Raw genomic sequence first — 24,027 nt, forward strand, 5'->3', positions numbered from 1 at the left:
AAGATGCAGTATTTGAAACAACTCTGATATTAAATAGATACAGTGTTTCAAAAGCTACAAGTGCCTTGTAGGGTTTTTTCTTCCCTCATCTCTTCTTTTTTTTTTCTTTAAAGTTTTAATTTTAAGATTATTGACAAAGCCTATTGTTGAAAAAAAAAAATTGCAAAAAATGTGGCACTTTGACAGCCAAAGTTCAGGAGGCTGCAGAATAAGCCTTTAAGTAGTGCTCCTGTGGTAATCTCATCACAAGAAAAAATGCCAAGTTCTGATATTTGTAAATGATACAGGTTTGTCTTAGTGTGTATGTATGGTCCCATACCTTTTCCTATGTGGTGTCCTAAATATTTTTACAGAAAGAGCTTGACAGAAGTGCAGCATCTTTAGAAAAACCTGCATTCTGCCAGATAGAGTCTTCCTAAGTAGCAATTGCAAATCTGAACTTTCCCTTTAAAGAAGTTTTTCAACAAGATAGACAAACAGGTTAGGAACATGATGCAGATGAATGGGTAAGTATAATAATAGTAGTAAAGTCCCAAGCAGTGCTGGAAGCAATGTATTTGCTAAGAGATGTATAGATCCCAAGTTAGGAGTGGGTAAGCAGATTGAGAGTGCAGGAGGACCAAAAGGTTAACTTGATTGATTCTTTTATTTTCCTTCAAGATTCTTGGGACTCACTTAAATCAATGGAGAAGATGTATTATTTAAAGGGTGCTATTGGAAAAAGAACTACTGTCAATCTCTCCTTGGCTTTCAACAAAACTTTGAAAATACTTGTTTGAATCTAATTGTAGCTAGACTAGATTCAATCAAAAATTAACTTACCAAATTTGAGTGAACATGTGTCTAATTATGGACAAAATATTTGGCAAGATTCACTTGGCATATTTTGGCCTGTACTGTGCTGGTTATGTAGATTATAGTAGATCCCAATATGATGATGAGACAGGTCACAGCTGCTTTTAGTTGATTGGATGAATACCATTATTTATTGGCATAAAAAGTAGAAATGATTACAGCTTAGTGAACAGTAGTTAAAGAAATTCCCTGTGGGACCAACATCAGTTGGAACTGACCTTGTGTGTAGTTACAGTATCTCAACACTGAAATTATGTGGGCTTTTCAGTTCTATTAAGAGAATTATTTTCTATGTGTTCTTATCAGCTGCTGAATTGCAATTTGCTCTTTTCATTTTCTAGAGGCTCCTATATCCACAAGAAGATCAGTAGTGTTTTGCAATTAAAGGTTTTCTCAGGTGTACTGTGCACGAGAGCTATAACCAATAAGATTTGTACTTGGCAGGTAAATTCTTTGGGGATGGCCCTTTTTTCCTCTTTTTTCAGAGCCCTGAGGCCTTGGACGCATATGTGGTGTGACTGTGTAGATCAGATATTGCATTGTGACCCTTCCTACCACAAAACTGAGGATGTTGGTTAGACTTCACAGTCTTTAAGATTTACAGTGACTGATTTTTATTTTTTAAAATGAAACTTGAAGATGCCTTTTTTTTTCCTCAAAAGGTGAAATTACTATCTAAAATATGTATAACACAGACAATGATTTTACAAGTTTACTTACACTGCCTAATACATCCCTTCAACCCTGACTCTAAGAGCAAAGTGAAAAACTAACATGCTCCACCCACCTCTCCCAAACAATTCAAGTGCTGTGATCCAAGATCCTGCAATTTTTTTATTCTGAAAGCATGGCAACTAAATGGATTGGATACCATATTTATCCAGTGACAAGTGCAAAGGGAGCATAATCCTTTAGTCTTTAACTGCTTTTCAATAGAAACCATATTTTTCACATAAGATTCTGTGTCTATTTAATCCTAAAACTAAGAGATTAAATGACTATTTGGAGACCTGTGGTGATGGGGAGAAGGGATGTTTGCAATCAGGCAAGGGGTGCAGTTCATTTGGTGGTGGATAAGAATGTTTGTAAATATCAAATACTGGGTTATCCAGATATAAGTACAAGAAAATAATTACCTATTTTTAAATAAAAACAGAAGAGAGAAAATACCTGGCCAAGGTTTAGAACAGTAATGGGGAGACTAAAGCTCTGTCTATATTAGCAGCTGGATTTTAAATATGAGTATGGATTTCAAATGAAGCCCTTGATTATCCCAATTTACCGCATATGGATTCAGTTCTCAAAGGGATCTAGGAACAACTGGATCCCTCTAGGAAGGATCTGGCCTGGAATTCAGGTCTGAATATGCTTTGGTTTTGGAGTTTGTTAGGCTCTATCCCTCAGTTTGGGTTTTGCCACTGTGAGGTTATCTTGGAAGACACGAGGGTCAAGATGAGGCTCTCAAATGCTGATGGCTCTCACAGCAGCCTGAGGAATCCTTCCTCATCTGTATCTATTTGGAGTTGAAATCCTTTTCCTTCTGTAACTGTCCATCTTTCTGTCTTTCCATGCTGAATTCCTATTTCTCTGTTTCCACTTTGTATAATGCCTTTTCTACTTTTTTCACCACCTGCTGCCAAGTTTATAGTTACCTGTCTTACTTCATAAAATTCAGAAACCCTCAGCTTTGGGGCCTCAAGGCTCTGATTTGATCTGTGCACGGATTGGGATTTTAGTGTCATCAAATAATCCTGCTGTCTCCCTGGAAGTCATTTATGGCATGATGGCTGTTGATAGAGGAGACTGGCAAGCAATGAGGAATTCAACCAGCTAAAAAAGTGAAGGTAGAGTCCTTGAAGGTCAGGAACAATATTCGTGCTTGGGAACACCAGAGCAGATGTGCACTCTTTATGTGGAGCTTGAACGGATCTTTACTTGGGAGCGTTCCAGCCATCTGGTGCCATGGCTGAACTCCCGCATCTCTATGACAGAGGCGCCATGTAGGAGAATCCAGACGAGAGTGCCTGTTCTGATGTTTGCTCCAAGATCCCAGTTCCCTTAGAAGGGACAGGCCATGAAATACCTTGTTCCAGCCATCCCTGGAGTCAGTGAGCCCTTGTGCCAGTGCCCTGGATCCCAGCCCCACAAAGTGTGCTGCTTTTTCTGTATGTTGCTCTACAAGGGGGGGAGTAGGTGCCTGACCTTTCTGGTAGGCTCAGAGCCACAGCGACACTGTGCACTGCTGGTCTGATACCTTTAAAACACCTCCTTCAGAGCCATCAGCTGTGGAAAAATTCCTCCATGGAACAGCTACCTCAGGAATTCTCTCCCCAGTCCCAGTTCTTGGGTACCTAGCTGAACCCCAGTGTTGGGGAACTGTGTTTAATGCACGCTGCAAAAGCACGCCTCTCCCAGGCTTCTGTGCTGAGTGCCTACAATGCAGCCCCTTTCTCACACTAACTGCCAGGGATTAGCTCGCTCACAGGGCAGTAACTTTGTGGAGCCTGTCCCTGACCCACAAACACAAGATTAGGTACCATTTTTCTGACTTAGAAAGCAGTTATTGGCTGAGGGGCTGGTGGATTGCACCAATCCCTCTCTCCCCTCCATGTCTCAACAAGCAGGAGTTGCTGTGCCACCCATCAGCCCCTCAACAGGACCCACAAGGATGTGACCATCTGTAGTTGGGACTCCCTCTGCAGAAATAATGTGCAGCACAGGATCATCCCCCTTGTTACAGGAGCTTTGTTGGTTCCTAGTTTCAGCAGAGAGCTCACAGACAGGGTCAGTTATAAGTCTCTTCAGATGGGAAAGAGAGAAAGGGCTGTTGTTGGCTATTGTATGCTGCCAGGCATACAAACACTCCAAACAGGATATTGCATTCATGTAGTATCATAGTTTTACCAGTTTGGGATGGATATATAGGCAGGAATGCCAGAGAGGGCAGCCCATAGCATTCTTCCGAGTTCCCTCGCATGGGAATCTGCAGAGACTCAACCAAATGCTGATAAAAGGCTGCTGCTGGGCTGTGATCACCTATTATTCTTGGGAAACAGGAGATTTTCTACCTCCTTCCTCTATGGCACAGGCTACACAAAGTGTGTGTAGGGGGTGCTGAATGGGACAGAAGTTCGTGTCTCAATAAAAGGGAGAAAGAGAAGGTTTTTTTGCTGAGAGGGTATTATTCCTCCCACTCAAGCTGACTACCTGTTATTAATTTTCCCTCTGCTGTGCTAAGGCTGCTGCTTTACCAGCTCTTATGAAGCTTTCCTTCACCTGTGCCTTCTTGTCCTTTCTCACCTCTTCAAGCTTGGAGAGACCCTTAGTTTAGGTTGTGAAGCCCTGGAGAATAGCTACCCTTCAGAAAGTTTTGAAGTTTTGTGAAGATGCTTTGGCTTTAGGCCACGGTCTGATCCAGTGCAACGCTCCTAAACCAAATATGATGGAGATATGAGGCATTTCAGCACCAATCTCATAGATCTGCTAAACACTTTCTTCAAGCTAAGATATTTCCTGATGAGAAATAACTTAAAAGCCAAGAGGCTGGCCCTCAGTCATTTGAGCCATTTAATGTTTTTCCTCTAACTCATTTTGTTTGCAAAGTGCTAAATACTTTGTTTCTGTAGCTAAATACTCACAAAGGGATCTGGTATGATTTGTGAAAACTACACCAGTTTTAATTGAAAACCTCTGTCTCATGTCACGACTATTTTCTTAATGAAGCAGCTGCACGGCTGTTGGGATCCCATTTATATTGATATACATTACTGATAGGTTAGGACCACTCTTAGTTTTCATTCTCAGGTTTGATGTGGGAGGTGTTGCTACAGTGATATATATATATATATATGTTATATATATATATATATAAAATATAGACATATCCATCCTAAATTCCCTGATTCAGAATTGGCCATCAGTCATGCTCCTCAAGGTTGTGATCCTGTTAATGTTTTTAAGGTAATGGGATTTGGGCAAGGTCACTATTTGCATGGGAAATGCCCTTGGAAAAACCAAAAGTGCTGAAGGAAGGTGATCTGAATTGCTAGGCAGTGGGTTTTCCTTGCTACTCAGTACTACATTAGTGGTGTAGCTGGGAGGCGATTTCTAAGTTGGTATCTTTGAAATGTCAGACTGTTTTAAACTACTTGTGGTAATGCGATACCATGGTGACATTTACCATCAGCAAGAAGTGTTAGTCTGGGCATCCTAGCCTTCTCCAGCAGGCAAGAAGTGAACTTTGAAAACGTGCCTCTTTGGGAGGTGTCAGTTGCACAACACCACACATGCTGGTCCGTGTTGGGATAACAGGAGCAAGCAGTAGCTTCTGTAGCTGTCGGGTTTTCTGTAGTCACATAAGCAAAATCCAGAGTTGACAAAATATTTAAAATGCAAAACAATGCCAGTAAATCCAACTGCCTTTTCATTTGGCACTGTAGCTTCTTAGGCAGCTCTGTGGGATTGTGTCTGTCTTGCTTTGCTGGATTTGGAGGTGTGTGGGACTGAGAAATGATGTTTGATGGCTGGCTGTGTTGTCAGCCTTCATAAATAAAAGCTCCATACCAAATAATATCACCTATAACCTACACACCGAAACTTCACATGGCTCTTTGGCCAGTATATAAACATACATATGAATTGATGCCTCTTAATATGCCCAGTTATTTAAATTGATTGATATGGATAGGTATAAAAGTAAATTGGTTTCAAAATTCATAGGTATTTATGCCTATCAATTGGTATTGATATCTTACTGATGACTCCTGTAACAGTAAGTCTCAGTCTATCAAAAGGTATCAATATTGATAGGTATTGATATGTATCAATGCTTATCTAAATCAGTCTACCAACACCTACCTCTCAGTAGGTATTAAAAAATATAGATATTATGGAGTATTGCTATTGAAAGTATCAATATCAATAGGTATAGATGCCTACTGATATCAAAATAAGTATCAAAATCAATAGGTATAGATCACTATTGAAATCAGTAGCTCTTGAAATTGAGAGATTTTCATGCCTGTCAATGTCTACTGATGCCTACTGATTGCAAAATCAGTATAGAAATTGATAGGTATCAATTCTTACCTTTTGATATCAGTAGGTATCTGTGCCTAATAATATAAAAATAAATATTGAAATTGATAGCTATGGATGCTTACCAATATTGAGATTAGCTTTGACAGACATTGATATTAAAAGGTATTGATTCCTTTAAAAAGGTACCATGCTCTTTATACGCCTATTGGTGTCAAAAGTCATATTGAAATAGGTTTTGATGCTACTAATATTGAAATTTGATTTCAAAATCAAGAGGTACTGATAACTGTACTTATCAGTAGGTATCCATGCCTTTAGATAGATATGGAAATTGGCATTAAAAAATACAGGTATTGGTGCCTATTGATATCAAAAGGTATACCTATGTGTATAGGTATCAATGCCAGTCAATATCAAAGTTTGGAAATCAACAGTCATCAATGGGTAGTGATGCCAATGGATATTGAAATCAATAAGTAGCAATGCTTGGTATCAAAATAGTATTGATATCTTTACTATGCCTAGGTCCATGGGCCTGGGTTCAAGTTACACACATGAGATGGCAGTGGCTCAGTATGTCAGAATTCCTGTTTAATTACACTGATTTGTAATATCCCTTCAGTTAAGTTGGGATCAATGTTGAATGGTCAGACTTACCAGGAGAGTTCCTGGCACAAAAATTGCTTCAAAAAGGGAGTGTTTTTGCTTAACTAACTGTGCTGCATTTAGTACCCAGGGGACCACGAGTGTGATGCTTTTGACTTGTCAACAGAGTCCAAGTGTCATGGAAGCTGCTGGGAGGAACAGCTGCCAAGAATGGAAACAACATAAAGAATATCCATGAGGAACAGGAGGAGAGGAAATAAGAAGCATTAAAATGAAAGAAAAGGCTCGAGATAGGTTCTCCTCAATGAATAGAAGAATTTTGATGAGGAAACTTTATGTTGACTGAAACAGAGTAACCTTTAAGGGAACATATAGTTTGTGTTCTGGCAGACAGATCTAGCCTGTGATTTCTGGTGAAAAGTGCTATCTACTTTGACCATGTAGATTATATATTGGTTAAATGCTGTTGTGTTTTAATTACCTATTCATAGGAAGGGATGGCTCACCAGATTTTGGGTTTAAGCTAGTGCATTTTCCAGGAAAACTTTTAGCCAGTTCCTGCTTTGAAGTAAGAAACCAAACTGCAGATTGTTTTCTTAGATGGTTGGAGCTTGTTATATGTAACAAGCAATTTTCTCCTGAAAATGTTATTGCTTCTTCAGTTCATTTACGTTCTTAGCTGTTTATCAGAGGACTTTTTGTTCATTCAAGAAAGATTTAGTGTAATCGCGGCATAGATTTGGACATTAAACTAAAATCACTATAAAGGTCTGGAGGATATGGAGTGAAAGAGTTCAAATATTCTGGTTTTCTTTTAGTTATGTCAGATTTAAGTTGTTTGATTCATTTGATCTTTAATTCAAAGTACAAAGGCTGGTACGAATAAAATACAAGAAGGGCTTTGACCTTGTATCATGGGGCACATTTAATATTCAGAGAATATTCCAAGAAGATTCTAAAAATTACATCTCAAAATTGGGGTTAAAAAAGATGAGGAGACACATTTTATGTCTTTTTCTTTTCAGAACTGCTACTTTAATACTAGAACAGAAGAATTAGTCATTCCAAAGTCTGGCACCTAAAGCAGCAAAGAATAAAGTTGCCTCTCCCTATGAAATGTAGCAGTCAGCAGTTCTTTCATAGATTTAAAAAAAAGGGAAAAAAGTGTTAGGAAATGAGGACATTCCAAACTCTGGATCACACATTTTGTACATCCACTAAGGGACACTTTGTGGTTTATCATTTACCACAAAATAGCTGTGGAATTCTCCTTCATGTATGTTCTCTTCAGTTTGGGTGGGTTGGTTGGTTGGTTTCTGTTTGGTGGGTTTTGTTTTAGCTTGGTTTTCTTAGTTTTGTGTTGGTTATTTGGTTGGTTTTTCTGTGTGTGAAGACAGATGACATGTCCTGTGCTCCTCAAATGTCCTGTGCTCTTGTAGCACAAGCAAAAGGAATGCCAATAATGTATTTTTCAAAATCTAAATAGAGCTCCAGAATAATCAGAAATTATTTTTATAAGATGATTTTGGATTATCATGAAAAATCAGTATTTTTTAAAAGGAACAAAAGTGGGTATATATTTTAAATAAACTGACTGTGGTGATATTTCACTCAATAGGTTCTGTTGTCCATTTGACACAAAATATGTATGTGCACACAACAGGGATAACATGGTTCAAGAATGAACATGTGTTAAGGAAGTTGTTCACTCCTGCACATGTTTATAAAATTCTTCTCTTGGGGTTATTTCACTAATTTCAATGCAATAGAAGTTTCTTTTGATTTCTGCTGTACTAGTGAGATCACAGCTTTCATCCTTTTATGATCCTCTTTGCCACTAAAAGAAAATTGGGAGGGCTTCTGAATGGAAAAGCAGCAAATTACTGGTAATATAGCTTTTGATTGCCCTGGGAGTACTTGCTGCATCCTTCAGTTTAATTTGCTTAATATATGTAATTAATTAAGCAACTGCAAAGTGATAGAAATGTATTTGTGGATTCAGTCTCTGTAAATTAATGATAAATTTGATAGTGCGGGACAATGGTTCTTTCTCTGTGGGACTAATGATCTCTAATGACTCGGGAGTCATTTGTGGAGCTCATCATGTTTACCTATTAAAATGAAGTCATTACATTTTGCTGTAGAAATCTTAGAATGCTTTCGGTACTACCTGCTGTGAATTTGGCTGTGAATTTCCAGTAATGAATAGGACCTGAATCCACGTGGACAGGACTCTGTCCCCTAACATAAGTATTTTCAACAAAGGCAAAAAGTAGTTTCCTAAAGGGTGGAGATCATTTAAAATGCTTGGACTGAATAGCTGGAACCTGTCTACTTGTCTACAGAGAGCTTTAGTGCAGCAGGTGTTGTGCCCACATTGTGTATAGTCTGGGCAGCTACACATGCAGCTACTGAGTCTGCCTGCACAACTGATAATTTTTTTGTATATGAAAATGTGTAGAACAAAGTTTGGAGGCTAAACTAAAAAAAAATTTGAAATTAGGCTTAAGATCAATCCTTCCTACTTCCTTATACAGCATTCTTGTTGTTTTTCTTCCCTCCAACTATTTAAAGGAAACTGATAGTTTAGCTTGAGTCCAGGCACACGGTTATTGGTGTCATCTGTACCCAAGAGATAAGTGACGTACCCTTCGTGCAAAGAAAAAAAAAAAAAAGGCAACTTCACTTGTTTTTTGCAAAAGTGGGGTTTTTTTCCTTGAGGAAATTCATGTGGTTTGTTGTCACAGTCAAGCAGCATAACAAACTTATGAACTTAACTACAGAGTCATTAGGGTTGGAAAAGACCCTTAAGATCAAGTCCAGTCAAGATGGCAATTAGATCAGACTTCAGTGGATGAGCCATTTGGAGCCTGGAGTCTTGACTGTCTCTGTAATTGTCCCATGTTTTAACTTGTTCCACCTGCCAAATCTCTTAGAAAGTGGATTATTTGTTTATTTTTGAAGCTGCAGGCAAATATGCAGGAGATTTTCCTGTATGTGAAACAAAATGATTTCTCAACAGGGAAGATGAACACACTGGTATTATTAATAGAGCTTAAAGTCCAAAAAAGTTAAGATATTTTAGCTGGTGGCCTATGTTTGTAGCATATCTAGCAAGTCTTATGCAATTCTCAGACCTAAAATATGTGTTGTTTTAAAAAAAGTCAAGCATTAAGAGTTTTTTCTGCCTGTTTTTAAAAAGTTGTATAGTCAGAACAAAGCACAAAGATATGAAATTATTTAGCCCAAAACTTAGGCTTTAATGTGCGTTCTACATCTCTTTTGTCAAAGTTGAGACATTGTGCAAGAGAGCACATGAGTCAGGAAGTGGGATGAGAACAAGCAGTCCCTTTGGCTCTGCAGCACACTGTTGTGAAATTCAGATAGGAGAAAGTGGAAGCATCTAACCCATAGGTAGCCCTTGACCATCACATCTGGCTTTGCTGGGCTCATGCTGAAGCCATGACCTCGTTATGCAAACTGAGGCAGTTTAGATCACACCAAGAAAATCAGAGCTGTAGATCTTCAAGGAATGTAATAACCATGCAGGCAAGAACTAAGTTTAGACTATGCCAGAACCAGACAAATGTGCAAGAATTTGCTGAACTACATTTTTAGCCTTGGGCATCAAAGTCCTTTGAACCTGGTCTTGGTAACCTAGCACATTTTCCACTTGTGCTTAATGCTCTAAGACCTGGCCTAAGTTTTCACAGTGTTGAATGTGTCCATTTTTCTTCTGTGAAGTGCGAACGGGGTTGGGATAAGCAAACACCTTGTTAAGTAAGATTTCGTTTGGTACATATGCTGGAAATGACACGCAGCTTTTAAACTTGTTGGATGTTCAGGTTGAGATGGTGGTTTTCAATTAGGGTATGATGTGTTGTGTTTGATACATCAGTTTATTAAGAAATATCATACAGATAGAATGACAATGTCCATATAGAATTCTCTATAACTATAAAACGTAGGCTTGGGAAAAATCCTAGTTCCACAAAAGTTAGTGGCATAAACACTCATTCCCAGGGAAAAGAGACTTTCAAACTCATGCTTTTGATTTCAATGATTGCTTACAAACTGTAAGTACATGGAAGCAATTTGAAAAGTAAGACAAATATTGGTGTCTTCGTTCCTTAGCTGGGCTTTGGAGACCTCCAGACTTTGAGATACTTGTGAAAACACAGCATGCAGGTGTGTATGGAGTAGCAAAGGATTTTGTGTGTATGTTGTAGCTTCATTTTCTGGACTGCTGTTTTTTCATGGGAAAAATACAGAACTCACGATATTAGTGTATCTTTGTCAACTTTTAAAAGGATTTAAAACATTTAACCAGGTGATGTTAATTGCATTCTGAAGGATAAGCATCTTTGTCTGTCAATGGGACTCCCTCACTGGGGATAGTATTTCCAATACTTATTCATTTCCTTCACATGAACTGACAGGGCTCACACAATCAGTGATCTTCGTCTCTTATTACCTTGCCCAAGGTTTGGAACTTTTTTGCTGTCCCTGATTTCCTTCACTGAAATCAAACTCCTGCAAACAAGATAACTAGGATCTCTGAGCCATGTGTCAGGCACTACTGAGCGCACCATACCCACAACATTTTACTAAGGTAGTCATGAAGGATGTTTAATTTTCTTGAAAGAGACAGACCCCAAAGAATCCACAGGAGCAGCTCTTGGAAAAGATAAACTTGTAAGGGTAGAGGCAAATTGTGGCTCTAGGCTCCAACATCAATATGTTGGGAGAGGAAAAATTCCTTTGCTCCCTCTCTGGGCCTGTCCAGCCAGTTAGTCAATATGTGCTTTATTGCACATATTATTGATCCAAAGCACCACACCAGAGTGCCAGGACACGATGTACTCTGGCACAGCACTGGCTGCACTGGGTCTGGCGCTCTATCAGGCTTTCTCAAACTTATCTTCTGCAAACTCTTTTTTCCCATCTGTGCTGTGGCTGGAGACTCTGCCTGGCTCCCTTAAGTAGTCGGGCCCTTTCCCAGAAGAGATCTAAGTCATTGTGGGCTCACCTTTAGCTTTGGCTGAGGGCAGAGATGCTGCTGTGGCTGGCTAAATATTTGAGAAGCTGAGTAGACCGGAACTGCAGGTTTGGCACTTATATAAGGATTTGTGTGTTCACTGCAGGATGTGCCTGTTTCTCCCTTAAAGACACTGGATTACAGTCAGTTGGCACATTTGCTTTGCCCCAGTACTTGCTCTTCCACATGAAGAAAGTAACCTGCCTCAGATTGTCAAAGAAACATAAATGTGTGATGGTTTCAAAGCATGTCCTGAATGAAAGTGAGAGAGAATCTTTTCTGACTTGCGCAATTTGAGGAGCAAACATGGGTGTTTACCCTGTGCCAAAATCTGGCCACGTAAGCAGATCAGACTTTTTTTTTTTTAATGTTGTTCTGGAAGGTCAGAGACTATTTTGTTTGCTGCAGGTTTTTTTTTTTGCTTAGTGAAGCAAAGTTCACAGGAGCCAGAGTAATGATCTGATTTCCAACTTTTCTTCATTATTCCCTGTGTGCTTAGTTAAATACAACTGTGGCAGTCTCAGCTTTGAGCAAATAAGCTGTAACTTCCAAATAAGCAATAAACTCCTTTGTCCATTAAAAGAAAAAGTAACTTCAGAATTATTGATATAAATGGTATGACGTATCTCGAGGGCTGTTGACATCCTGAGCATTTGCTTTATGTGCCCTGAAAATTCACCATGCAGCTGTTTGGGGTTCTGCCTCTGAACATCTTCACGTGCAAGAACTGTGCCACCTCCTGTAAGTCACTGTTCTCATAGAATATGAAGTAGAAATTTGGGGTTAGACACATCCACTGTGCAAATGCAGTGTTAAGGGTAGCTGACCTTTTGTATTGTGTATGTTTCAAACAGCACTGAAGAATTATTCTGTTGTAATTTGTTAGGGGCTGAATAATTAATTAGAGTCTCTTTGCTTTGTCAGGGGCATTTTTTATTTGTATCTCTTTACAATTATGTCTCAATGTCTTATTTGCAAAAGAAATAATAATTCTCCACCTGATAAAGGTATTGAGGCTTTTCTTATGTTGATGGATTCTTTACTGGGTATGTATTTTTGATAAACTCTTAGCAAAGCGGAAGCATAACAGTGTGAACTGTGTTGATTTGGGTATGTGTTAATGCCAGATAGAGGACAGTCAGCCCATTCGCTGCAATGTTGTGTGGCCCATGATTATATGGGATAAACTGCCCTTTTTATCCCAATAGCCCCCCGCCTTTTTTGGGTGTGAGAGATAGAGGGAGGTTAGATAAGGGCTCAGCTTCCCCTATTGTGTAAACATTCCTTTGTGCTGGATATTCTGAGCCTCTGAGTCCCATTTGGTACTGTTGAACCTCTGCATATATACAACAGTGAAATGGAAGTACAGGAGACAGCTTTTATAACATTTATGTTGATTAAAACTTTCTAAACTGGTTTTTGTGCTTATTTACACAGTGGAACTTATAGAAAAGCTCAGCAGTCAATATTGCCACAAGAAAAAGACATTTAGTATAGTTTTCTCAATAATTTTTCCTACTTGTTAAACACTGAATAATTTAATTTATAAAACATAAAATGGGTAAAGTAATATAGCTGAAATAAACAACTGTTGGCTGTTTGACTAGCATTTCTTTTATTTAGTAGTGATGGCTTTTTTACACCCTTGGTGCCTTACATCTATGTACTATTGAGTGAAATTACTAATATTTGACGTCAGTTTTGGGACAACTGCATCAGTGGACCTCTGTCTATTTAGGGAGAAAATTTACCCTTTGTCGAAATTATGATTGACACATCCCCTAGGAAGGAAGTATGGAAACTGAGGAAAAGGGGTTATACCTATTGAGGACAGAGTATCTCCTCTGCATTGTAACTTATGGCTAATTGTCCTCGGTTTGCTTTTTGCTGTGGAGGGTGAAGGATTTCTTGGACTTTGTGGCAGATGTCAGTGTCATGGTCTGGAAACAGGTTTAAATTCAATGAACTGTGAGTCATTGCATTTGGAAGATGTCCCAGGAGAGACCACAAATAGAATCAACTCTGGGGCAATTCAATCAAGTACCAAATGGAATCCAAAAGGACCATGTGAGAAGTTACTTTCTAGAAATGTTATCACAAACTGCTCAGAGCTATTTCAACATCTGTTTTTTTTTTTTTTAAGCTTAATCTATTTCTGACTCCTAAAGATCCAGAGTTGAAGTTGCAAATTTTTTTAGAAGTTATTTTGGCACTAGATTGTTACTGAAAAAAGAAATTGATTTTTGTTGTGCTTCCCCAATAAACTTGTACCACTACTCCACTTTTCTCAACCAGCTATCAGCCCGCATTCTGCAATCAGAAAATCTGTAATCAGATTCTTTTGAACTCTTCCACAAGTCTTGTCACAGCACCTTTCTTTCATTATGTGATTTCTGCCTTCACAAACACAATTTAATATTGAAGTTCATTTAGATTAGTGGGTGTAATATTGCTTGATGAGCTGCCAGATAGGCACGTGTAGATACTTCAGCTGAGATTTGATCTGTTGCTGCTAAACTCTAACTTGCCTGAGGTTTCTACAATTCATTCTTCCTGCACTTAGGCCATTACCTTGGCTGCTGATTACTTCACTCATCCTTGTACAAAACTGTGTTGTTTCCCCTAAAGGTGATGCATCAGCTGCATCCAGCTTAACTTGCAGACCTGCAAGGTAATTAACTGCCTGCTTCCAGTTGTTCCCTTGAGGTTCTTGTTCTACTGATTTCCTGTCAGTTTCCACTTTTCAATTACAATAATTTGGAAATGATTTCAGTAACTCTACTTTTAGGTTTTGAAATCTAATAAATTTTACCTACTGGGCATACCTGTTCCCACTTCCTTTTCAGATGAATGTACAGTGTCAGCAGTTGCATATCTGTGCAATGATTGTATCTGATTTGCAAAAATATTTTAAGATCTCTATGTGCAAAATGTCATGGAGGTATACTTTGTACTGTGTTATGTTCTATAGACCAGGCCAAAGGAGAGGATATAGTTTAATGATTAGAAACCTTGGACTGAGAGGCATTACTTTAGGTTTCTATTCTTGGTTTTAATGCTGACTTAACTTGTGAAAGATATAACCTTTGCAATGCCCCTGCCTACCCACAGATAAAATTAATATTATAATCTTTACTTCTCAAGTTTTATCATTAAAAAGACTACACTAGTGTCTGTCTCAAGCCCTGTTTGATAGCTTGTCAAATATAAAGGTCAGCTCTAAGGTTTCATTTTCATCCCTCTCCATCCTTATCCTTTAATGGTACAGCTTCTAATTACTGGGGTACTGGCTCATACACCCAGTTAGTAATCTCTCACAACTACATTTCAATAAACCAAAGGAACTATAAACCAGAAGAATAAGGACTGTGAGCCCAGGAGAAATCACATCTTTGGTGTATGGCTTATAAATAAGCAATTCTAGTAGCTGTAAACCTCAGCTTCAGAGGCAAAGGAAATAACATACTACCTGAGCTTAGTCTTTTTGACCTCCCTAATCCAGACACACCAGATTTGGGTGGTTGTAGATAAGGAGAAGGACAAAAAAGCCAGAGCACTAAATAGTGGGAAGTTTTGTGCATAATTCTGTGAAGTGGTCAGGTGCCATGTTGCATAAATGATGTATTTGGGTTAGACAAAACTGTGACAACTGTGTTCCTCTATGGTCCATACATAAGCCATGTGAGCAAGTTTTATTTCTCTAGGAGTTAAAAATAATGCACTTATGTAACTTGTAAGTGGTATAGATTTACATATGCATGAGTCAAAATCTTTTTTTTCCCCTTGCTTGTGTGAGTAGACCAGCTAGAGACAAAATGGACCTCAACAGGATTCTACCCAACTGTGCATCTGTCTTATCACTCTGCTCTACAAAACATCTCTCAGAGGAAACGTGAAAGCTCTCTGGAAATTCTTACTCTTGAAGATTTAGTACAAGCTAGTGTTGACAGTGCTGGTTTGGATCTTTACTGTTCTTCTCTGCAATTTTCTGATCTTCAAAATAAAAAATGAGAAAAAGCTGGAGCCAAAAGAGCAAAAGAACAGTTTTAAGAGATACTTGAGCTAAATTTAACAGTGGGGAGAAACTCAGCTTTGTAAGCTACATCTTCATGTGTGGAGACCGCAAGAATTAGTGGAAAAGATTCCAACTGTAAAAGGAGTATTATCAAATATAAAAAAAAAAAAAAGGAAGAAGAAAGAAAGAAAGAAGTAATATTTTATCAGCAACAGATTTCCACAAAAAGCTGGAAAAAAGTGCTAAAAAGCCACATATTCTTTTCTTGGCTTTGTGCATCTGCTAAAAAATAACATTCAAGAGGGAAACACTAAAAAACTAATAAAAAAATAAAAAAAAATAAATAAAATTTAATATATGAGTGACTATATCTGATGAAGGAACTTGGAGAAGGCACAAGAAGTGTTGTGTGTTAGCACAAAGCCTAACTCTAAGCCTGATACATATTCTCTGAGTGTTCCTGGAACGAGTGCTAATACTGATATAAAGATAAGTGAGTGAGGCACGGAGCCTAATGACATTATTTATTCTAACAAAAGTGCCTGCTTTGCTGAGAGGGTAAATACCTATTAGAGATAAAGGCTGATGCCAAAACTTCTTCTTTTAGCCAGTGCAGATAGCAGAAGACTGTGAAGTTGTGTCCCACTGCTTTGGTTTCTAATCTTTAAAGTTAGGCTGTGGTCAGATGTTTAATGCAGAATTAAAATTTCTTTCTTTGCCCTGAGTGGCTTGCTTTTACCATCCAGCTCTATTTCTCTGTTGGCAGCCTGCCTGCTCTGGCAGGTTAACCTGGGCACGGAGTTTGTAGAAAAGCAGGTGAGGATCACTCACACAGTCCATCCTGGTGCTTGCTGCTGGCATTTTCAGGCTAAAGTTGTAATGGTGTCTTGAGCTGCTAAAGCTGATTCTGCAGTGAACAACTCATTGCTTTATGTAGATTATAGGTAAACCCATTTTTAGTAGCACTGTTTCATATTAATGGTGCCTCTAGCTTACTCTGGTATGCTCTATTATGTTCTCTCCTGTTTGACCATAGCTATATTGGTATACAACTTCATACACGTAATGTTGAAGTAGTGCAGGATGTAACCTTTCCTTTTTGTTTTCCACTGACTTCCAAAATTATACTTCCAGCTACTAGCACTTCAATTTTTTAATATTTCCTTTTAAAACATAGTGCATTATTCCAGAAGAGTCTCTGTGAGATACTGTACTCAGAGACAAAATAGCATCTTTGTTCCAGTTGTGTTACCTTCCAGTAAAGACTGGGCTAGCTACTTGTACAGCATGGAAGACTCCCATTTCGGGAGTTTTTTACAGTAATTTAGATAGTCTCTAGTTTCTAAAACCACAGTCTGCCATTCTGAAAACATTCATATTATATTCTTAAATGTATGGCTTTGCATGGCTTCCATGAGAAATGTTTTCTCAAATACAAGGTGTAGCTTAAACTTGGCTGTATATGCAAAGAAAAGCTAATTACAGAAAAACAAAAATATTGCCTCAAATCCAAAGAGCTTGAGACAGAAAAGTTTCTATTATTCCTCCTAAGAAATTAAAGCACATTTAAGCTGTTCTCAGAAGCTTGTTCTGAACTTCTTGGAAAGAATTCAGAAAAGCAGGACAAATAGCATTTCTTATGATTCTTCAGACTTTTACAATTAATAACATTATTTAAAACTATTTAAAAGAAAGTAATAATTTTAATCCAGGAGAGGTACTGGATATTCCTGTGTATAATAAATAAAAACTGACAGTAGCTTTGCTGATGACACCAAATTGGGAGGGAGTGTTGACCTGCTGGAAGGCAGGAGGGCTCTGCAGAGGGATCTGGATAGACTTGAGAGATGGGCTGATTCCAATGGGATGAAGTTCAATAAAGCCAAGTGCCGGGTCCCGCACTTTGGCCACAACAACCCCATGCAGCGCTACAGGCTGGGCACAGAGTGGCTGGAAAGCAGCCAGGCAGAAAAGGACCTGGGGGTACTAATTGACAGGAAGCTCAACATGAGCCAACAGTGTGCCCAGGTGGCCAAGAAGCCCCATGGGATCTTGTCCTGTATCAAAAATAGCGTGGCCAGCAGGACCAGGGAAGTGATCCTTCCCCTGTACTCTGCGTTGGTGAGGCCACACCTTGAGTATTGTGTTCAGTTCTGGGCCCCTCAGTTCAGAAAGGATATTGAGGTGCTGGAGCGGGTCCAGAGAAGAGCAACAAGGCTGGTAAAGGGACTGGAGCATAAGTCCTATGGGGAGAGGCTGAGGGAGCTGGGGTTGTTTAGCCTGGAGAAGAGGAGGCTCAGAGGTGACCTCATCACCGTCTATAACTACCTGAAGGGAAGTTCTAGCCAGGTGGGGGTTGGTCTCTTCTCTCAGGCACTCAGCAATAGGACAAGGGGGCACGGGCTTAAGCTCCGCCAGGGGAAATTTAAGTTGGATATCAGGAGAAAATTCTTTACAGAGAGAGTAATCAGGCATTTGGAATGGGCTGCCCAGAGAGGTGGTGGATTCACCATCCCTGGAGATTTTTAAACGCAGATTGGACGTGGCACTGAGTGCCATGATCTAGTAAATGGACTGGATTTGGACCAAGGGTTGGACTCGATGATCTCGGAGGTCTTTTCCAACCCAATCGATTCTATGATTCTATGATTCTATGATTCTATGATAATCTTAATCACCTTTTATGAATTTATGAGAAGTAGTCCACGAGGTCCTGAGGGGTCTGCAGATCACTAGGAGGAAAAACTCTGACCTATCCTGTTCTGGGGTTTATATTGTAGCACAGCAGCAGGCACATGTTGTTTAGATAATACAGAACAACTAAGTCTCCAGTCAGTATTGAAAAATAATGCCCCTAGAAGCTCAGGGGTAAGGTGTATGAATGTAACTCTGGCAATAAGTGGATTATTATCAGGTAATGTGATGTGGTGTATCACATGGATGACCACAGCTGATGGCTGTACCAAGAAAGACAAAAAGCTAAGGCCCTGATCTTACGAATATGAATGGCATCAGTGGAACTGCTTCTAATTAGGCTGCTAAGCCAACAGGTATCTTTACAGGTCTGGATGCCAAGGTAAGTGCAAGAGAGTGTAGAGAAAGTATGCATTTTCCTATTTTTATGTAGTGGAAAACAAGGGAATCAAAGCCTTAGGCTCTAATATCTGAAGGTGCTTCAGACTGTTTTGTAAAGCAAACCCCAACTGTCTGATTTTCACAGTGAAAAAATATCTCCGGGGGAGGATGTTTTTGTAGTAAAGTACAACTTTTTAGGATGTACAGCAATGTTTCATTATTGGGTAGGTGGGTGGGTGGGTGAGACAGCCGGATAAATGGCTCAGTTTGCATGGATGAGTAACGACCCAATTCCTCTAAGGTATGATTCTTTGGCAGACCAATATTGCTGTGGAGGCTGCATTAATTTATATTTGCATACTATGGGAATTTCTTTGCACAGATTGCCTTAATTCTGTGTCTGAGCTTATGTTGAATCTTCTCTGTGGTGTTTATTACCTCAGACTATATTTGCTCAGGAATTCTGCTCAAATGGGAGTTCTTCACGCAGGGAGCACAGGTGCATGGTATGAGGTAAAGCGATTTATGTGGAAAAATAAAGAAATCTACATTCAAGCATGCTTTTTTTGATAATGGCAAATGCACTATGTAATTTGGTGCCAATTTAAGATAATTTGCTTTCCTGCTAGAAAGATGTGAACTGAACCACAGTATGTGTTGGCTCTTTCTAGTCTTTGAAAAGTATCAAAGTTGAGGAGCCAGAGGGATAACGCTGAGGGCTGAGAACAGAGAGCTTGCGGTTTTATTCTTGCCCCGACAATTATGCGCTATGTATGTGTCCACAGCGTTTAACTCTTACATGTCCCAGTTTCTCTGCCTGACAAATAGTGACTGATGCGTTCTACATAGGGAGCCAGTGCAGCACTAAAACTCCTGCTTTTGAAATTCGCTTAAATGTTTTGGAGAGAAGAGTTAATGGTTGCAGGGTAAGAACAGCAGTGCCGCAGGCGGGATCCGGGTGCAGACACGTATCATTTCCCAGCTGCCAGTCGAGCAACGTTGCATCCCAGCTGCATTTCCGAGCCCGCTCGAATACAAGCGAGGAGGCGGCCGGAGTCGGGCGGCTGCGCACCCCCGAGCTTGGGGAGCGACGAGCGGCGGGAGCTGTGCACTCGGGACCGCCAAGAGTTAACGACGGCGGCTCCCCCGGGGCCGCCGCCGCTTCCCCACCGCGGCGCTGCATTATTATTATTTTATTTCCCCCCCTTCCCTCGCCTTCCAGTTTTGGCATGGGATTAAAGCAGCTCCCCCCTGTGGCAGCAGTGACCCAGAAACGAGTTTGATTCACGGAGTCCTTCCTCCATAACAAGTACAAACGTCAGTCAGAGGGACTCTGTGCGTGTATTTTGTGTGCGTGTGTTTGTGTGCGCGTGTGGCCGAGGGAGCCGCTCTCCGCGCCCTCTCCCCGACGCCGCGCCAAACTCATGCGGCGGCCCCGAGCCCTCCGCGCAGGGGGAGCCCGGCCGCGCCGCCCGCCCTCGCCGCCGCGCCGCCGCCAGCAGGTAACCGAGCCCTCCGCCGCGCCAGCCGGGGGAGCCGCCAGCACAGCCATATTTGATGGGGGTTTTTGTCGCTCCGGAGGCGGCGGGAGAGCAGTTTCGTGCCGAAGGTCGCTGCCTAGTGGAAATAAGATAGTACGTCATTAACATGGCGCCAAAAGCCGTGCGATTCGGTACGGGGCGAGGGGAGGCGGCCGAGTTGTGGTTCAGCTATCCCAGAAGCAACTTGTGCGGGGCTGGGGCGAGCGAAGGCGGGAGGGAAGGCTGCGCTGCCGCTCGGCGCGGCGGGCCAGTGCCGGGCAGCGGCGGCCGCCTTTTTGTTCCGCTGCGGGCAAAGTGAGGACAGCGCAGCTTCCCAGGTGCAGCGGCCAAGTGATCTGCGGGCGTGCCGTGCCTGCCATGCTATGCCGTGCATTGCTGTGCCATGCCCTGCCGTTCTGCGCCGCCAGCCCCGCGCCCCGGGCATCGCTGCAGGCTATGCCGCGGGGGGGGAGGGGGGGGGGGGGCAGCGCCGGGCATCATCCGCCGCGGAAAGTAGGAAGCGTTGGAGCAACTTGGTATCCAGATGGCAGTGGCAGAGCTCAGGTCCTGCTCAGATACAGATGAGTAGGAAGGGGGCGGGGGAAGCCATGGCCACTGTCTGTCACTGTGTCACCCACATGTCCACCCCCCCCATCGCCTTTCGCCGCGGGCGGGGAGCGTGTACATGGGGGAGGAGGTGTTTGTCTGCAGAAGCAGCTTTGTAAGTTACACTGATGTTTCCCGTCCCTCCCCCCCCGGAGCACTTGGCTTTGGCTTATAGAAGAAAATATGCTTGGAAAGCATAAAAACTGCTCATCGGTGAAATTAGACAAGAGTTGCCTTTCGGAGCGAGAGAGTCGCAGCCGGTTTAGCCGCCTACTCGATGGGCAGGATGGGCCTCTGCTGGAGACGCGGACCGCCGGACTGTCAGACGTGCCCCGATCCCCCCGCGGCGGGCGCGTGGTGTCTCCAGCTGGAGAACAACTTGCCCGAGGCCCTAAGTGCACGTGTTTGAGAGTGGGAAAAGGCGCGGAAAGTCGTGCGGCGCTCCCCAGGCTCGCAGGGGCGCGGGGCGGCCGGCATCGGGGCAGCAGCCGGCAGGTGCACGGTGGCCCGGCAGCGCCCGACTCCCGCCCCGGGTTCGGGACGTGAATCGGGAGCGGGGCGGGGGGGGCGCGGTGCTAACTTCGGCAGGGCGCGGAGGGGACCGGCCCCCTCCTGCCGCTCGGGCCGTGCCTGGGACAGAACGCCGGGGCTAATCCGCGTGGCCGGGCTGGAGCTTGTAGGCGCGGGAGCGGAAACGCTGCCGGCAGTGTCGGGGCGCGAACGTAATATCACAGGAGAAGGAGCGCGGGGAGCGGTGGCGCGCACCCGAAGTTGCGTGGGCGGCGGTCAGGGCAGCGCCGCGATTTGGCTCTTCCTCGGTGCCTGGCAAGCGGGACGGGTCCGGGCTGCGGCATCTCTGTGTAACGGGCCGGCCCGGCCTCCCCGGGGAGGTGAGTGCGGGTCCAGCCACCATTCCACTTGCTTCAGTTAGACAAAGCCGCCCTGCTGCTGCTGCCATCCTGCCCGTCCCTGGGTTCGGGTAGTCGCCTGCTTAGAATAGAATTTTGGGATCGTTTTTGTTTGTTTGGGGGTTTTGTTTTTCTGTTTTGTTTTGTTTTGCTTCTCCCTTGCAGTTCGCGCCCGCCCGTTCGTTCCTGATAGGCGGTGGGATGCTGATGATTTTGGGGAGGGTGGAGGCGAAGGGTGTTTGTTTGTTTGCACCGCTTGTTGGTTGGTTTCCTGTCACAAGAGGTGATAACACAGTTTCCAGAACTGTCTGGGAGTGGGAGGAGAGACAGACACAGAAAATGAGCTCAAGTCTCCTTCGAGCTGCCGCTCGATCCGCCGTCGCGTCCCCCCCTCCATCGCAGCGTAGCGACGGGGGCGGGCGGGGAAGATGCCGTGGCCGTTGTCGTCAGTGACAGGGTTTTAGGGAGAGGCAGCGGCGCCGGGGGCACCAAGTTTGATTTGCAGCCGGGGCCGAGCGGATTGGTGCGGCCGAAGTCAGGGAGGAGCGGGAACGGGAACCGGGAGGGAGGAGAATAAGGAGGAGGCGAGCCGGGCCGTTTCATATGGAAGCCGAGGCCGGGCCGCTGGCCAAGAGGGTAACACCCCAGTGGGGGAGGTGTAGCCTGGCGGCACCCGGGCCAGGGGGCGGCTCCGTCTCCTCTCCTGGGCGCCGGCCGTGCCCCGGCGGTGCTACCGCGAACCCTCGGCGGGCGCAGTGCGGACAATCACCGCGCGCCGGGGTGGCAGTTGAGATGGCATCGCTGCGGGAGGAGGAGGAGGAAGAGGAGAGCCGCCCTGAGGGGCACCCGCTCGAGCTAGGGCCGGCGAGCGGGGTGAGCATGAGGCGCCGCTTTTGAATTGACTCCCGAAACCTCGTTTCCCACCCCCTGGAGAGGCGGCCGCGAGCCCGCAGCCACTTGTGCGGCTCCGCGCACCTGTGAGCAGTCCCTGCTGCCGGCCAACTTTCTCCCTGTCTTTCGTGCTCTTCAGCTGCCTGCTTTATTTCGAGAAGGTTTATTAGATTCACCCACAGGTGAGATCCAGGGGATCCTGAGACCTGTCAGTCGTCCAGTAAAAGCGGGCATGTGTGACCTGGTCTGAGTGGCCGTACGCAGGCGTTAAAAATAGATTGTCTCTCCTTGGGTAGCTGTGAGGGAGTATTAGAAATTACGGTAGCATTTAGCAACACGTTTTAGTGGACATTTTAACGTAAAAGGCTGAAGATGCTTTTATACTAGCCACATTTTTAGAGTAAGATTTAGCTGTCACTTGGAATAATTTCCTTTTTAAGCAGGCCCTGTCTTTTAACTAAGTCAAAAGCTGCCCACACTTGCAAACCTAAAACCTTCATAAAAGTTAGGCCAAAATATGCTTGTTATGATTCTGTTTCTACAGGTTTCTCACACCCAGTGGAATATTTTTGAAACAGCAAGGATTGTACGTTTTAGTGTCAGGATTTTCCCTCTGGCTTCAAATACCACTTCATCCCTCCTTTTGAGCTATGTTTGATATATACGCTTAAAATAAAATCATAACAATAGACTCCCCTTTCCCCTCACAGCTGTGGATTTCCCTTCCAGCTTCTCTGGTTTCATTCCTGATTGACAGACTATTGGAAAAAAAAACCTTCAGTCTTTCCTCAAATGTTTTCTCTGTGTGGTTAGTACTGCTGCTTCACATTCCTGTTTTCAGCTGTAGCTGATCAAGTTGACCCCTTTTGCTAGATGGAAGAGATGAACTGCAGTGGGTATAGGTTGGGTTGCATTAATTCATGGAGCCCAGTTGGTCTTTGCTCAAGATTTTGGGTAGTCGGTTTCACCACCACAGTTTGGGAATAATTTGCTGCCACTGCCTGGGTAGTAAGGTAACATTATGACCTGACTTGCAAAGGTGCATAAATGAGCATGAGGATTCCTCAGAAGTGTTGGGCTGATATGTCCAGATTGCGCTTCTCCCTTTCTTTGTGAAATTTTGAATGTGTACTGAAGTCAGTAGAAATATTCCTTTTGGAGAACACTCTTGTCCTTGGACCATACTGTTTTGTGCTCCATAATACTGTAGTACTTAATTTAAGAACTCTTCATGTATCTTTGTGACTATAAAGTGTTGCTATCAAAGCTTGATGGATGGTAAAGAAGAATTTTAAAGTTTTAAGTGGATTTTAGTAGTATAACTTCTGATGCAGTTCCTTTTTTTTTGTTTCAGGTCTGGGATAGAAGCTAGAAAGCTTTTTGCAATGTCAGGTGCCACTGAAGACCAGGATGGTGTCTTAAATAAACTATTTAAAAGAAGTGCAGTAATAGAGGCCAAAGGTCTTAATCTAC

The 24,027-nt window shown here is 42.6% G+C and overlaps 1 protein-coding gene across 9 annotated transcripts in view; it reads left to right on the plus strand.

Annotated features, from left to right (window-relative positions):
• The first annotated feature begins 19,852 nt into the window (after window positions 1–19,852).
• JADE1 (jade family PHD finger 1) overlaps window positions 19,853–24,027 on the plus strand; it is a 50,041-nt gene continuing 45,866 nt past the window's right edge. Inside the window, exons 1-2 of one of the 9 annotated variants that reach the window (XM_064651507.1) lie at window positions 22,519–22,536; window positions 23,909–24,015. In XM_064651507.1, the coding sequence (XP_064507577.1) occupies window positions 23,940–24,015 (76 nt within the window). In that variant the 5' untranslated portion in view covers window positions 22,519–22,536; window positions 23,909–23,939. Of the gene's footprint in view, window positions 20,132–20,173; window positions 20,264–20,850; window positions 20,871–21,517; window positions 21,646–21,668; window positions 22,537–22,562; window positions 24,016–24,027 lie in introns of those variants that run through there. The other 8 variants (XM_064651508.1, XM_064651506.1, XM_064651510.1 and 5 more) reach the window with 8 other exon arrangements.

The sequence above is a fragment of the Pseudopipra pipra genome, chromosome 4 (assembly GCF_036250125.1).
Source record: "Pseudopipra pipra isolate bDixPip1 chromosome 4, bDixPip1.hap1, whole genome shotgun sequence".
Taxonomy (NCBI): domain Eukaryota; kingdom Metazoa; phylum Chordata; class Aves; order Passeriformes; family Pipridae; genus Pseudopipra; species Pseudopipra pipra.